Here is a 16676-nt window from a genome sequence, read left to right as displayed (position 1 = left end):
TAAATAAATAAGACAAAGATCGATCCGATGTCGACAAGATCTTGAAAAATAATGAAAAATAAAGATGTACAACTTTCGATTCAAAAGTCAAAGTGACATATATATATATATATATATATAATTTAGAATGAGAAACGTATATATATATATATATATATATATATATATATATACACACGTTTCTCATTCTAAATTGCACGATCAAATAAACAATAATTTATACATCAAAAAAACGTTTGTAAGAAATTCATTTACGCGCAACTTATGCGTGCTTTTTAGAGGAATAACAGACGAGAATTCCAAGGAGCCAGAATTTCATGATGTTCATCGCGGTATATTCGCGGACATACTAAACAGCTCGAATAGCTATAAACCGACGTTTTTCATGTCCGAATTTTCTGTGAAATCCTTTTCACGCGATTGGTTCCGCGGACGATCGGCATTGACGGCCGGACGGGTAGTTTCACCGAGGGTGAAGACGACGGCCGACAACCTCTTCCCTGTATCAGAGTCTTTAAGCATCGCTCGACAGCACGAGATCCTGTGGGCCCATAGATCACGGCGGGTTACCCTCTATCCTCTTTTCAGGAAGCGACACAATGCTGGGTACTGATGCTGCCTGCCATTATAGGCAGAGCCGGTCTGCTGGTCTCGACCCGGCCTCGACAATGGATGCGAAGTCGGCCATTGTGCGGGTGATTTGGGACCTTGGGATAGACCGAAGAGGCCTTCCCTCTTTCTGCCGAGTTACCGAAATGTCTTCATTAGGCCCATTTCGCTGCTTCGGAATATACAGAGAAGTGCTGCTTGTTACGACCCGGTCAAGAGAAGCTAAACATTTCTTTTTTTAAATCAGCAGCGTAAATTGGCGGTAATGTAATAAATGATGTGAGGGAAGTTATGTGTTCTGCAATCTGATTTTTCCAAATAATGAGAACGAAGAATGAAAAGCGTTTCTGAGAGAAATGTGATCTTCATACAAAAAAGCTTGCATGCTTTAATAAATAATTAATGAATAGATAATGACGAGGAAATAACTATTTGCTAACTTTTAGACTTACTAATTTTGGAATAAATAAAAAAAGTGCAAATCATAGCGTAGGTTCCAAAGGAAAATGCGATACAATTTGCGAATATTCATAGTAAAGTTCGAGCGATGAATGTGACACAAAGGCGGAACATTAGCCGGATGGATCCTGTCATTTGCCGAGATTTACCTGCCTTTCAGTCTTTTTTTCGTGCGACGTTTAGTCCTTCCTCCCGTCGTGAAACGTCGCAAGTCAGGCTCAAAATGACAGCTTCTCTCTCAACGGCAAAGCCGACAGATCCGCCCCGGCACGCAATTCATCGCTTCCGTCGGATATTACATCTAATCTGTATCCCCTACGGTTTGTCAATTTCGATTTTTTCACTCGAAATATCCAAAATTTTAGTCGTAAAACAAACAGTAACAGTATAAAATATTATCACTTTTGTTTATTACAATAATCTTCGTGATCAAAAAATCATTTAAGAAAGACCATAAAGGTATGGATTATTTAAAATAAAATTTATCTTTATGCAAAAATTAAATATTGTAATATTTAGCTCTCTAAAGAAATAAAAAGAGAAAAACAATAGCATTAAAATTGCTGCTGTTTACTAATGCTACTAAATTTCGAGACATTCTGTGTACAAAACACAAATAAACACATAATGAAGCATAAAATGGGGCTTTCTCACACCGTAACGTTTGAAAAGTCGCAACACAATTTTGAGGATCCGGACGATTAGCGTGTCAATATATTTCAACGCTTCAGCCGTAAAGTCGTGTAGGTGAAACTCTGTCCCACACCTAATTAAATTCGTGGCGAGATTTCGTGGTCGACGATCACCTAACCGATCGGACGATCTTTTGGCGGCGTAGCCGATTTCCAAGAAAGATCTGTACGGTCCATTGGTCGGTCGACCGATCGAAACAGGAAATACCCGAGCCTTCGTCGCGAGACCGAACACGACAAATCTATCGCGTAGTCGCAAACGTCATAAATTTTGCCGAGATAAAGATCGGCAGAATGTAACCGTGATAAATTACAAGTAGTAGAAAATGAATTACAGTCCGTAATCTTAAAAGCTATAATAAAACACTCGCTAATAATGAAAAAAGTATTGTTTCTTATAAAGAGTTTTGTTGTAAATTGAGTTCATAAAATAGTTCTTAATTCGATAAGATTGGTGCATGTAACATATATGATGGATCATAAAAAAATTTTACTAATACGATCGAAAGGATTAATTTTACTTGCGATGTGCGTTATGTAAACACACATGTGTCAAATATCCTTTATCAAAGATGTCATCGATGAAATCATTAAAGACCCCGACAAAATCTAATTTTCCATGGTCACGTAGCGTCTAACACCTCACAAAGTGTTTTAAGTGTACGTTAAACTTCCTGGCCTACCTACCCCCTTTACCCCTTTTACCCCCTTTTTTTTCTTTCTCTCGTTTCTCCTTTCCACTTGTGAAATGTGCCGCCAGCAAAGATATAGACGCAGAGCAAAACGTATCTCTAGTGGAGCTGATTAGCCGGGAAATCGTAGGGCCTGTAGGCGTGACAGAATCCGTACGGTACATTCGTTTCCCCCGATTTTCACGCCCGGATCGTTACGACAGCGGCCCAAAACCACTTGGAATTCTCGAACGGTGATAATTTCCCCGGAACGTTGACTCGTACACCTTACAACTCGGCCCATTCGTTACAGTGGAATCGGGGAACGCTTTCCTTCATACAACCTCCCGGCACACCAACCTCCATGCCGTATCGTGTGTAGCCGAACGGCGATCTAATTAGCGTCAGTTCGGTCCTTTTATATTATTCGCAGGGTGTCGGGAACAAGATGATTACCGACTCTCGGCGGGATTCTGGCACAGCCTCGTCTGTTCGAAAATGAAAAATTGCGTTTCTTCCCTAACTTTCCCTTCTCTCCGATATATATAATTCGTTTCTATTATATATGTGAGCGAGGAAACCAATAGTTTTTATTCTTAGCTTTTTACGAGCTCCATCTATTCTAAAATAAATCTTCGGATTTTGCACATATGCAAATGCCGCGACTTCTGAGAAGCAAGAGATTCATATTTTACTATTCAAGCGGAATTTATTGATTTACTTTCATTCGATTTACGGATACCAGACGGACGCGCGACTCTCCGACGATCGAAAAGCGTTTGTTGTGTTCGCATGCTACGGATAATGAGATGAGTCGGCCATAAGGCGCGACGACAAGTAGCGTGAAGATCCTTTTGCTACTACAACGTGCGGGTAATAATTACGATATCGAGTTCGCAAGGAGGACAAGGAAGGACGAGAGAGCGTGGAGAAGTCGGCGAAATGAGGGATGAGAGCGCCGCCAATAGGGAATCAACCCGCGGACCCCCAACGTCATAATTCATCTTCATCGGCGAGGTTGTGCCCGGGTTGCCCAACTTTCCGGTGGATTAGCGGTCCGCCTCGCGCACGTAATGATCGTGTCGACGACGGTAGGTAGAACGAAAGCAACAGGTAGCGGCGAAGGCGAGAAGCAAAGAAGAATCAATTTTGGTTTTTCTTCGTCCTCTCGAACGTCGTCGTCTTCGTTGTCATCGTTGCCTTCGTTTTCGTCGTCGTCGTCGTCGTCGTCGTCGTCGTCGTCGTTATAGTCATCGTTGTAACTCTTACAAGAAGCAACAGCAGATAGAGCAAACAAGGAACAAAGGCTTCCTCGGGGTGACTTGCGAAAGTCCCCTACGGCGGCTTCTTACGCTCCTGAGCGTCATGGGGCCCGTTCAGCGCTCATAAAGCCCGCTAGGGGCCTCACCATGGAAAAACAATGAGGCAGTCCGATCAGGCTCGGGCTCTCTCCGCAGCCTCTCTGATTCGCCATGAAGCCAGCAAGAAATTGACTACGATGGCTGCTCTCGCTTTTACCGTCGATGCGCCAACGGGTTCTCCTTCTTCGCGTTCTCCGTCCCGTCGAGCAGCCAGCAACCAGAGATTCTGCGTTTCGCTTTTCGGTGCTCCTTTCGCGATTAATCGTCATGCGATACTAATAGAAAAAAAAAACGAATCTCCGGTTTTGAGGAGAATAGGCAAAATCGTTTAGATTTGCCTGTATACTTAAGCTCGGAAGGTGAGAGAGCGAATGCGTTCTTCAGCCTTCGCAAGTTTATCGTGTTTAAAATTTCATGATGCACACGGTTCAAATGAACCGTGAATTTCACGAGGCTTCTCCGAGACTTTGGCTCCTAATTCGTAAGCGATTTTATCTCGGAATCTCACTTGGGAGCAAGCTACTAACTCTCGACACCTCGGTAGTAAGTTCTCGCTTTCGGTCGTTCCTTGTCCATTTCAAGCGCCCTTCGCCGAACGCTCCGTTACTCTCTTTTTCTCTTACAGAGTCGCAGAGTACGCACGGAAAAAAAAGAGGGGAAAAAAAAGAAGATTCTCTCTGTTTCTCTCACGGGCGCGCGAACATATCTGAACTTCCACTGTGCAGATCGGCCGAACAGATAGGTCGAACCACCAGCGTCTTCTCTGCGACTTGAATTTCAGTAAAGTCCAAAGTGTCCTGGAAAGCGTACGATACCGTCGTAAATCGCAATTCATCGCTTTTTGTGTGGAGCCGCGCTCGTGGGATATGAAAATGGAGCGAGCAGGTCGATGCCCCCCCGTCGACTTTTGGTGCGGCTCTTTTCTTTTCGGCATTGCCTCTTTCTTTCTCTTGACATCGCCGGCGTTTCTGTATATTCGGGAAAGGGAAAAAAAGGAACAAACGTGGAACAAGAGTCAGGAACGCGAACCGAGCCAATGAGAAGGACGAGAGGAACCTGGTAAATGGGGCTGTAAATCTGGAAGGCAGACCCATTATAAGTTTATTACTGACTTTCCTCGACGCGCGACACTTCTTCGGATACGAACCAAGAGTCCGACAAAACCTGTTACACACACGCGTACCTGCCAGAGAAATGAGAGAGAAAGAGAAAGAAAGAGGGATAGAAAGAGAAGGATGCGCGATGCTGTATACTAGAGATCATTAGTTATCTTAGTTTACTGGAAAAAATTGTTATGGCTTTCAAATTGTTTACCCTCAATCAGCATCCGTTGCGGACAGTAAAGAATTCAGCCTCGGAATTATTATACATATCATAGCTTCTTAATTAATGTAAAATAAAAAAAAAAAGATTAATGAATGAGGTAAGACATTAACGACATAACGATGTATTCGAATTGATGTGTTTATATAAATATTTATAATTCATTTTAAATTCATTAAGAACTTAAGCGATGTGTTTACGAAACATTTTTGGGATTATATCATTTATTTCCAATTGCAGAGCCGACTGCTCGCGGCATTCTGATTACGGAAGCGGGGCTCGTCCTGCAACCGCTCGATTTTGTAAATCACGATGCACTAATTATTCGGCGTTAACTCAAAGCGAAATTCTCTGCTTGCACGGCTACTTCGATTCACGGCGCGTTGAGTTTTTCGAGCATGCCGGATATTCGGGTCCACTGACGGCCTTACCGAACGTTTCCCCGTGACGGAGGTGGAGCGAGGGGCCCCGAGGGTTTAATAACACCGTGAGTCCCGGCATAACCGACCGAGACCGACCGGGCCCTCCCCCCCCAACCCCTTTTGGCATATATATAGCAATTAGGCCGTGGAACGTCTCTATCCCAAGCCGCGGCGGCCTTCCCAGCCATGATTAGAGGACATACGCACGCGGTGGGGGCCCAGCCTGAGAGGCCCTACGCCGTCCACCACGAGATTAAGGTCTCTTCCATGCTGCCTCCCCCTTCTAGCTTTCCCCCTTCCATTCGCGAGGCACAGCCTGCAGCGGCAAAACGCGCCGGTTCAAATTTCGACCTGTGACAACCTCGTAATACCTGATATTTATGCGACGCTAGTGATCAACCAAGGACAAGTCACGCTAGCGAGAAGTGGATAATTGCGTAATCTGGCGCTTCTCTTTCCTTGGCACTGGGTGATTTATAGTATGGTTTCCCTAATTTCGTTTTTATGGGGCGATAGCAGCGAAGAAATCAACATTTTGAAATACCTTAGTCACAGCACGAGCCTGCCCGTCGCCGCGCTGTGACTCGCGCTAAGCGGCAAATATTATTAGCACATAGCAAGTAACTATATATGCATATCACCTAGCAAATTGCCATTACAATATGAAAGGAGCGCGAAATTAGCGTCTTTTGAATGTACGCGCAGGAAGAAGTATCAATTTTAAAAAAAGTTAAATTTAAGGTGACTCACTTTTTAGAATTGTCGGATCTAAGCGAAAATATTAAAGGCAGATGACCAGTATACCAATGACGAATAAAGATATTCATCGGACGATGTATTAATAATTTTTGCCTGTGGAACGCAAATCATGGTAATTTTAGGACCACACGAGGAATATCGGAATTAGCTGTGTCGCGAGCGTCGCCTTGGGAGCGAGTTAACATAAGAAAAAGACATCAGCGGATGAAGGTGAAATAAAGATGAGATTGGACTTGTGGTTAGAGGCCTAAAAGAAGACGTAAATAGGACCTCGATGACGCCAGGGGCATCGGTATCTCCACAAAGATGCCGATACGAGCGGCCAGAAAAGATGTATAAATAAAAGACAGATGCATTTTTCAATCCTTAAGAAGGGATAATCTGTATCGTCCTGGGCGTTTCGTTCGGTAATTTTTCGTGCATCGCGCGCGCGGGAACGTTGACGTTTTCCTATTTCAGTTATAATTAAAGACTCTTTTGATCTTTGTTCCTATATTACATTTTTCCCGGCTCTCAATCCCGAAATTTTAAAATAAAAGTAGAAAAACTGTTACTAATTAAAGTTAAAATTTCTTTAAAAAAGACTAAATTTAATATAATTAATGTAATCATTAATAAATATTGAGAATCAATTAGTATTTTTTATCAATGAAGATAGCATTCATGTTCCCCAAATTTTTGTGTAACAACGTGCGCGAGAATTTTATCGAAGATGTCGGCAGTCTTGTCGAGAAGAGTAAGCGTGGCTCTCGGACTCCGTCTTCGGGAGGTCTTCGCGTGAGGCGAGGCCACCATGTTTCTCTCAGACTCCGCGGCTCTCTTCATCTCTTCGTCCCCCTAACAAGAATCCATTCGCTTCATCTTCTTCTCGAACTCGGCGTGTGAGCATCGGCCACCTCGGGGCGCCCCCGGGTGGCGAACGGACCAATCTGCCTTACGCCACTTCTGCTCTGATCCTTCAGGGGTTCGTTTCTCGCTTCTTTCTTCATCGTTTTTTCGTCCTTCTCTATTTTACTCGTAATCGTCGAAAAATACTCGTCGGTTATTTGTCGATAATTGGACCAAGCTTTTTTTCTAATAAAAAATATTCGGGATATTCTGATTTTGCGTGAAAGAAGTCTCGTTACGAGTGCCATTGCGATGATGTTGATGGACTTTAATCATCGTTGAACGTTCCCGAGGTATCCGTAGCGCGTGCAGGACGTCATGTTCAGCACATAGTTACGTCGTTCGACAACTGAATATGTCGAGTCGACCCGTTCTCGACAGTGGTTGAAACGGCAGAAGAACGCGCCTGTCGTTTTCCCACGCCCAAGTGTCGGCTGGACCCTGTAATAATAAAGAGGCGCCGCCACGTTGCGACCGACCGCGAACGTACATCGACGGCTCGTTTCGTGGGGACCCTTTTCGGGCCCCACCGCCGCGTCGTGCCGCCACCGCGCTCTGCCTCCGTTGTGTATCCGAGTCCTCCAGCTCATGGAATCCCAGGAAACGAGGAACAAATTATCTCGTCAGACGGACGCACACCGGTTTGAAGCGACGAGAGGATCGCTCGTTGGCTCGGGGCGTCGAGGGAACGAGAAGGGCCTCCCCGCTCGACCCCCACCTACGAAAGGCCTTTCCGGCCGTCCTTCTTCCACACGGGGAACATCTCACCGTACACCGTTCGCCGCGGAATTTTGCTGTCTTCTTCTATCTGTAACCGCGTCCCTCGTCCCCGATAACTAACTGACCCAACGCCTAGCGCCCCGCGTGTCGGCAGAGGCGGCTTCTTTCTTACCTGATGAGTGCGTACGGACACACACGCACACGCCGCACGCACGTCGTTCGTGAGATCAGCCGTCACGCCAACGACGTGCAGAAGAGGATGATGAGGTAGGAGGGGATGGAGGGTGGGTGCTGGTTAATGAGCTAGAACCACGGGGGGGCTTGGAAACGGGCCTGCGAGGCAACGGGCTCCATCGGCTTTCTGGGAAGTCACGAATCGCAGCCTCCTGGCCGCTCGTGTTACGTTTCCCGCGTAAAAGCCGCCACTTCTTTACCTCGCCTTCGCCTTCTGTCGTTAAGTCACGCCGAAGGCACGCGTGGTTTATGGAGAACGCATTCCGTTTTCCTTATTTGCTGACTTCGGCAAATCGTAACTTCCGAAAAATCTTTGTTTAATCGAACGAACCGCAATATTCTTCGGTATCTTATTGTTTGATATTTAAATTTTTCATCATACATCGCTCTTTGATGTAATAATTACAATAGCTGCAATTTTTACATGCACAAAAATTAATGTTTCGGTCAGATTAATTAATTCGTGAGAATAGGAACCGAAAGAGATTAGGATGTCTAGCAAGAAATGACGATGAATTATTCTCGAAAGCTGTAAATATGTCAAATTTGATCTGATTGACATGTGTAAAAGAGTTCTTCAAAACAGTAGAGTGTCGAAAGAGCAATAGCGATCATGGAGAATAATCTTTACAAAGTTACGATTGGAACGAGCGAGATGGAACGATAGACCAGTGAGAGAAAGGAGAGTGGAAATGCCGACGAAAGAGAGAGCAAGAAGGAATGAGAGGAAAGATGTTGCGAGAGTGGGGTACACCTGACCAACAGGTACACGCTGAGGCCCCCATAAGCAGTTCCATCATTGGCTCGGCCCACTCTCCCACTACCACGTGGGGGCTTTCTCTCTGTAAAGGGTTCCACAGTCTTCCTTTTCTACAATCGCCCAACATCTTACTGCTAAGACTCCTTCCAAGCGAATAGAGATGCGAATAACGAGACTGAGATGCTACGGGATACCATTACTTCATTTTGTTATTTCATATGCTCGTAACATTCATCATAACTCGAAAACTTTCAATTCACAAGCATTGTAACAGCCATCGATCATTCTGATCTCGTTCACGGAATCTCCTTTGTAGATAATTTTTGAACAACGGAACTACTATGGGAATACCAACATAAATTAATAACCTTGCTAATGTTGTTGATAATACTCAAAATGTGGAAAAAAATAAAAAGCAAGATAGAGAGCTTCCTTCCACGCGAAAGGAAATTCAAGGCAGGAGGAAACGGAATATCCTCTTATACTTCGGTCATAACGAGCATGGCGTTGTTGCCAGTTTGGCTGTGCTCGCATAGTGCATGTAACACGCGTCCCTTTTTGTTTACACTGGATAACACGGCTACCATGAAGCGAGGTAACTGCTTTTTGCCGTGTTCTCTCAGGAGCAGTCCTGTAAGACGGATCGATTGGATGTAGCCGTACTCGCATATCGCCACTCTGTCGATTTTAACGACCGCACGGTCCATTCATTGCGGTCCGGCCATACAAAGCGCTCCCGCTTGACAATTCTATTTCTTGTCCGTTCACTTCGCCACCATCTAAAATAGCTGGCGACGTCGGCCACGGAGATTCAAAAAGTCGACAAAACATATCGATCGGACACGGCCGGGGAGGAGACAGGAAGTCACGCTTGTCGCGCGATATCCTAGGGTGTACGTTCGCAGCGCCTAAACGTTTTAACGGCTCGTTCGTGTAATCATTGATTTCCTAATTTTCTTTTCTTCAAAAATAAATAAAGGTGGTTTAGACAATGTACGCTTATACCCTTCCACGAATCGCGTTTTTGAAGAAAAGATCTTTGAAGGGAAATATTCGAAAGATTGTTAAGTGAATATCGTTCTAATAATTTACGAAGCCCGCAGAAAAAAATGATAAATGCGCGCGTGTTAACGACCTGTTATTGAGGGAGCCATCACCAGTGTCGACGAGCGGGATGATTAAGGTGGCGCTGATTCGTAAGAACAAGCAACCCCGAGCCGATACTTAAAAGTCTACCGTAGATTGGCTGGTCATTTGACGATGATTAGATCTCGCGGAATCTCGCCTCCTCCTCCCTGCCGAAAAACGGTGGACCAGCAAAATCAACAAAATAATGAGTAGTTACGGGTGTTTGTCGGCAAACGCGGCTCGAGGCTGATGAGGAGACTCCATGCCAGAGAATTACACGGATATGCCGGAGGAGGAGGAGACAAACGACGCGTAGGTTGAAGAAAACAATCACGAGTCGACGGCTAGTTAATGGCTCCCCTCTATGCATTTCATCCCTCTCATACCGGTGATGATTATCGGGATACTTGTCACGGTGAAATTTTATTTAGGGTTGATAGGATATCATCTCCGTTTTCACGACTCGCAAATAATTGTGATTATCAAATGCCATCACATTTATTAATTATTCTATGGTTTTTTTCCATTTGCATGTGATTTCTTGGAGAGCTTTATAGATATTAAAGAATTTAATTAACATTGTTAGAATAAATTCGTTAAATTTGATGGGGTTCGAGAAAGACTCGCCGACTAACGCGCTTTAAGCACTTCTAACATAGGTGTAAAAAAAACATTGACGTCGTAATAAAGACAGATAGGGTAGTAAACGATTTTTCGAGGCGTATGCTCATTAATCTTAGATAAAAAATTGGTTGTTATAAGAGTTGATGAGATACGTGACGCACCCTCGTAAGATTCTCGGTTGTTTCACACGTGCTATGCGAACGTAAAACCGAAGAACCGAAAACGTGAAGAAAGGCACGATAGGCGGGCGAAGTCCAAAGTGTTCTCGCCGATGGGTGACCAAATTTTTTTTCACCCAGTTTGTATAACTTCGAAAATTCCGCGCGGCCGTTCTAAAACAAGGCCGGCTAAGAGGAAAACACTCGATACATGGCATATGGTGAAAATTTAGACCGCGTCACCGGAAACTGAGCAGTTCGGTAAGTTGTGTCAGACGCATGTGTTTCGCATGCGTATCACTGATGCTGTTGTGATCAATTTTTCATGATAAGAAAGATATTTGTAATAAAAAAACGAATTTTAATATACATGGATAATAATAAAGAGTCTATGTGGCAATTCCTCATATAAAATTGTTTTTAAATTGCAACATTTTCTTCGAGAAGATTGAGTATCAATAGGCTAATAAACAAATAAATAAATAAAATAATAGAGGTGGTCAAAAGCGAAACATGAGTTGTTAAAATAATTCGAGTAAGAGCTAATCTGTAAAACATTGTAGAAACTTTGCTTGAATTTTCAAATACATGCAATTAAGCGGATTTCTAAAATTGATTTTCCGTCTTGGCGCTATATCAACATATACACACAATGTCACAATGTAACATCCGTATAACATAATCTAAAACACAATGCCGCTTATTATTGTACAATAGTTTTCGATGCTTACTTTCATCTAAAAGTACATTTAGACAAAAAGAGAAGGAAGAAAAAGCGAAAAAAAAAAGAAAGAAATGACTCGTCTTTCTTCGATACACCCACGCATTCCCCTTCGTGGCCACGAGAACGAAACGAAAGATTGGAAAGGGTTGAAGGTGGGAGTCAGGGACGGCTGGTGCTAGTTGAGTTGTCGAGCTGACACGCGTTCTCTCTCCTCGTTCTGCCATCGCCATACCGGTTGTCTCCCTTCAACTTTCATCCCACAAAAGACTCCCTCTCTTCTTACGATTCTTCCCACCATACTCGACTGAACCGCCTCTCTTTCTATCCCGCAACGTCCCACAAAGTCGTTTCTCTTTCTCGGGGCCTACTTGCTCCTTCGTGCCCTCTCTCTTTTCCTCTCATTCTCTTTTCCCCACCCTTTTCTTACGTCGAATTTTCTTCTCCAAGTCTTCGCAGCTTCTCTGTCGCACGCCTACCTAAGAACACACACCACAGCCACTGCCACACGCCCGATCTCTCTCCTTCTCGACCATATTCCCTCTTGATGGCTATGATGGTGGTGGTAGTGGTAGTAGTGGAGGAGTTTCAGTACTGCCATACCCGCCAAAGCACAAGCACCGTGACAGAGTCCGCATGCACGTTTCGATTCTCACCTATTCCAAAGCAGACAGTCTCATCATCCCCGTGCCGTCAGAGACACGGCCTGCCGCGTATCCAAATGAGGGAGATAATAATTTGTATCCCGGACACAGGACAGTGAAATCTAATGTCAAAGTGCTACAATTTTGGGATAAAATTAAGTGTCGCGCGTGTTACTTGCCAGTCAGCAGGCAGTGATCAAGCGCGGTGTTCCGACGCGTCCGTTCGTCGAGGATGATGATGATTGGGAATGCGATCGCGAGGACGTCTGACCCGTAGTCAGAAACACTTTGATCGCGGTGAACGTGCTCTCAATTCGTGGAATTAGTGGAAGTCGTCGCGCATTAATTGCGACGATAACGATCGATTAACCGCCTTATGGATCTGTCTGCTCGACGACAGAATCACTCGTGCGACAATAATACGCGACGTGACCTGTCGGTGCGTGTTGCCGCTCAAATCAATCAACCGATCGAAACTAGTCCGCGTGGATTAACGTAGAGTGAGTCACCGTATTCGGCAGTCAGTGAAAGGGGCCTCGCGTCGGTAGCTGTTGGATAATTCAAATCCGTCGGCGAACGACTCCATCTACAACCGAATTCGTCAACGACGAAATCGAGATCAAATTCCTAAGGAGCCGTTTCAAGAATTGCGAACGATATTGGAATTAGAAACGTTGAGCATAGTTGAAAATTCAGAAGCTAATCCCTCCGGAAACGCCGACGGGTCTATCGATACGAGAAACACGTGGTCACTGCTTCGAACACAGGCAACGAGGATATAAACATAAAGAAAAGTGGTTTTCATAAGATACCGTCGATTATCTTCGACCGAGGACAAACGAGGAGTAATCGCGGTCACTCGTTTATCATCGAGGGTTCCTTTAAGTACAATTGAACGGTCTCTCTTTGAAAACGGACTATGTCCACCATTGTAGCCCGTCGTTTGTATCATCGGTGCCGCAAGCAGGGTGCCAGGACGACGAGCAATCTGCCTTGATCCTGGAAGGGACGGGCAGCGAATTTCTGGCGCAACAGCTGGCTTTGGCAGCAGCAGCAGCAGCAGCAGCAGCAACAGCCGCAGCGACGGCGGCAGCCAGCAAGATGCCGGAGAAGGAGGTCGCTTATCATCAGGAAGCATTCTCATTGCTGCAGCCGCCGCCACCGCCGCATCACTCGCACTCGGCTTTCCACGCGGCTTTCCATCCGCACCCCCATTCGGCGCCCCCGCCGCCATTTCACCCTCATCACGGGCCACCACCGCCACCGCATCCAGCGCATCCGACGGCTTGGGAGCATCACACAGCGGCGGCCGCAGCGGCCGCGGCCGTGGCTTTCCATCCGCCGCTACATCACCCGTGAGTTTCATTCTCATTCGTTCTAAACGATCTCCATGTGACATTCATCGAGTATCAAGAGCAGATGATATCGAAAGAGTATATCTTGTATACGAAAGTACAATGAAAAGACTCACTTCAATGTCCAATTTCAGTATTTTTTCATAAATTCGAAACAAAACTTAAGAAAACTTCAGACAAAATCCATAGAAAACATTAATCTCAAATCTACAATCACATAAGAGAAAATATAAAATCTTTAAATTTAATAATCTTGAACAGACAACACACAACTTGCTCACATAAAGAAATTTTGTATAGTTGAATTGACATTAATGTTTTCTCTGCGTACGCTCGAAGGTAAATGTTATAGCAAACTTTTAACAGATTCGATTTTATAAAGGCATCAATTCGTATATCTTGTCTCATGAAACTGTGCTCGTTTACTACCCGAAGTCTTATCTTTCGCGATCGTAATTGTTCCTACCTATATTTAAGTAAAATTCAAAGTCATTAGATATGGATCAAGATATGCGATACAGCTACCAAGCGCACATGAGCTTTCAACTCGACCGCCAACGATTAGAATGAAGGTTTAGGAGTTCGCATGTTATTATTAAACGTTATCGTAAGGGACAGGCCGTTATATTGGTTCGCGGAATTTCGATCAAACTTCGTTAATAATTAGTTCACTCACAATCTCCGGGCTGCTCTATGCAAGCAGAAAAGACATTGATTTATGCGCAATCACCTATAATTTGCACATGCAAGAATATAAAGTACACCGACGCAAATTAACCATGTTATATTTTACGTAACGTGATTGCGCCTGCAGTCGCGAACGCAAACAGTTGCGAACAACGATTTTACTTGTATTTGCATAGACGATAACGGACGAGTACGTCACGTTAACAAGAGGCTTCTCGACAGCAGAAATCGGCGCTGATCGGGAAGCATGCCCCAAGTACGGAATCGAACCCAACAACACGGACGAGAGGAGAAGCACCGGGGAATCGCCTTGCCGGTGGAATAACCGCTTAACGTCTTAATCGAGTTAATTAAAGCCCCTTCGCACGTTTTCACGTTCCGCGAACACGACACGCGATTGCACGCAACGAGATTACCTCCTCCGACTCTCGTCGAGGCTAAGCACACTACTCTCTCGGACATGGAAACGGAGCGCGGCGCGGCGAGCGATGCAATAATTAGACGCTTCGACGCGGACCGAACAAAGCCGCGGTTTCCGTCCTTTCAGTGCTTCATTTTCACCGTGGAATTGCGGTGCCCCCATCGAAAGACTAATAGAGGCCGCACCATTGTTCTCAATCTCAGGTACTACGGTGTTCCCCCGGGGGACACGGAATATTTTCACGAATACTTTCTTTTTTCGAAAAAAAAAGGAGACACAGGTAACAAAATTGTCCTCGGCACGTATTTCTTACACAGTGGTATTTCGAGAATTTTAGCGTAACGTGCGAGACTTCTTCTCGATGTCGATATCACGGAACATCGCAGTTAAACAGCGTCACACTTCACTGGCTCGATGGTCAATTAATAATGCACAATTAAAGTGACATTATGCAAAAAGTCGGTCGCTTAATCTCGACCGTCGCGGTCGACGTGAATATTTTAACGGGGACGACGGAGAGAGAGAGAGAGAGAGAGAGAGAAAAAAAAAACAGGTGCATTAAGAGTGTTGTAAAACTCGGCGTTGATTCTTCCACAGCATTAAATCAGCCAGCAACCGTAGCAGGTGTTCCGGGACAGCAATCACTGGAGCTCCAGTATGTCGATCCAATTAAGCATTTAATTGCAACAGTTGCCACCCTTTCGATCATCCGCAATATCGTATCGATAAGAAGGAACAGGTAGTAGAGCGTGAGCGACTAATAAATCCTGGGCCGGACGACGACGTTTATTGAGGGACGCGGAATTGCATGTGATCGCGCGTGGAATTTTGATCTCTATAATTGTACCGATTATTATCCGCGCGGAATTATACTTGACCTGCCTAAATCTACCTATATGTGGCAAAACAATGTAAATATCAACATGGGAATATGCGCGTCTGATAACTTTACTGGGGCCGTGTTTGTATTCAGTGAAAATTGTTAACGTATACTGAATATTGAGAACACGTCTTTTTATAAATTTGCAATATTACATGTTGAAAAATTTGCATATTCGAACTTAATCTCTTTATTTATCATGCTAGCGTCTAATGAAAATTTGCAATTTTAATAATCTTTTGCACTCGACACTCTTGTCGCGTAATGGAGACGCAGATTCGTAATATTCGTAAGTACATAATAAGTACATAATAAAACTAGATAAATGCCCGCTTATTATCATCACAGTTGCAATTAACAAAGTGCAAATAAAGTTTAACATTTTGCACGTGTATGAATTTTCTTAAAATTGAAAAATGTTAAAAAGTATATCTAAATGTTTCATTAGAAGTCATTCAAATTTCATTGAACGTCCGTACGATATATTTTCAAGTTCGTTCGCATTATTTACCTAACTTAATATAAATCTCAATAACATAAATCTCGAGGCTAGATATTAAGACATTTGGATTTTCCAAATGCGTCCGAAAAATTTAGGATTACTTAAAACGAAAGAGGAACTTAATCCAACAATACCAATTTCGCGGTTCTCACATGAAGACGCACCGATTATCGGGTCTCTCACCGCGTCCTTTGTTCATCCGCCTTCTTTATTCGTGCCACGATCTTGAAGCTCGCAGTAGGAGGCCGAAGAGCGAATCGCGTTGGTTTCGTCGCGGTCGCTGTGAGCGCGCGCGGCTAAACGAATGGTGATGTCGGCGCGAAATCGGTGTAGTGGAGAATGAAAATCTAAAGGAAGACCGGAGAAAAGACGGGAACGAACGAAAAAAAAAAACGAGAGAGAGGAACACTCGTCGGAGTAAACCGCGCCACGCGAATCTAATTCACGACGATGGAGACGCGCGTCGGTCTCTTCCGAGGGTCTCTCGCGGTTTTTCAACGAACGCGACGTTGTAAAACGTCGCGAAGTCCACCCCGCCCGAGTTATGTGACAGATCGGACAAGTAGCGGTGCGCACGCACGTGCCGGCGAGCATGTCATGTACACCAGACTGCGGTGAAAACCGACAACGCGTGACCGATGTGTCCACCTATTCGCAT

At 44.5% G+C, this 16676-nt stretch overlaps 1 protein-coding gene across 1 annotated transcript in view; it reads left to right on the top strand.

Annotated features, from left to right (window-relative positions):
• Nucleotides 1-11937: 11937 nt before the first annotated feature.
• Nucleotides 11938-16676, top strand: part of LOC105840272 (transcriptional activator cubitus interruptus) — a 79404-nt gene continuing 74665 nt past the window's right edge. Inside the window, exon 1 of the mRNA XM_012687162.3 lies at nucleotides 11938-13528. Coding sequence (XP_012542616.1) covers nucleotides 13275-13528 — 254 coding nt within the window. The 5' untranslated portion in view covers nucleotides 11938-13274. The remainder of the gene's footprint in view (nucleotides 13529-16676) is intronic.

Source organism: Monomorium pharaonis, chromosome 8 (assembly GCF_013373865.1).
Source record: "Monomorium pharaonis isolate MP-MQ-018 chromosome 8, ASM1337386v2, whole genome shotgun sequence".
In the NCBI taxonomy this organism is placed as follows: Eukaryota; Metazoa; Arthropoda; class Insecta; order Hymenoptera; family Formicidae; genus Monomorium; species Monomorium pharaonis.
This window is presented reverse-complemented; position numbering and strand designations above follow the sequence as displayed.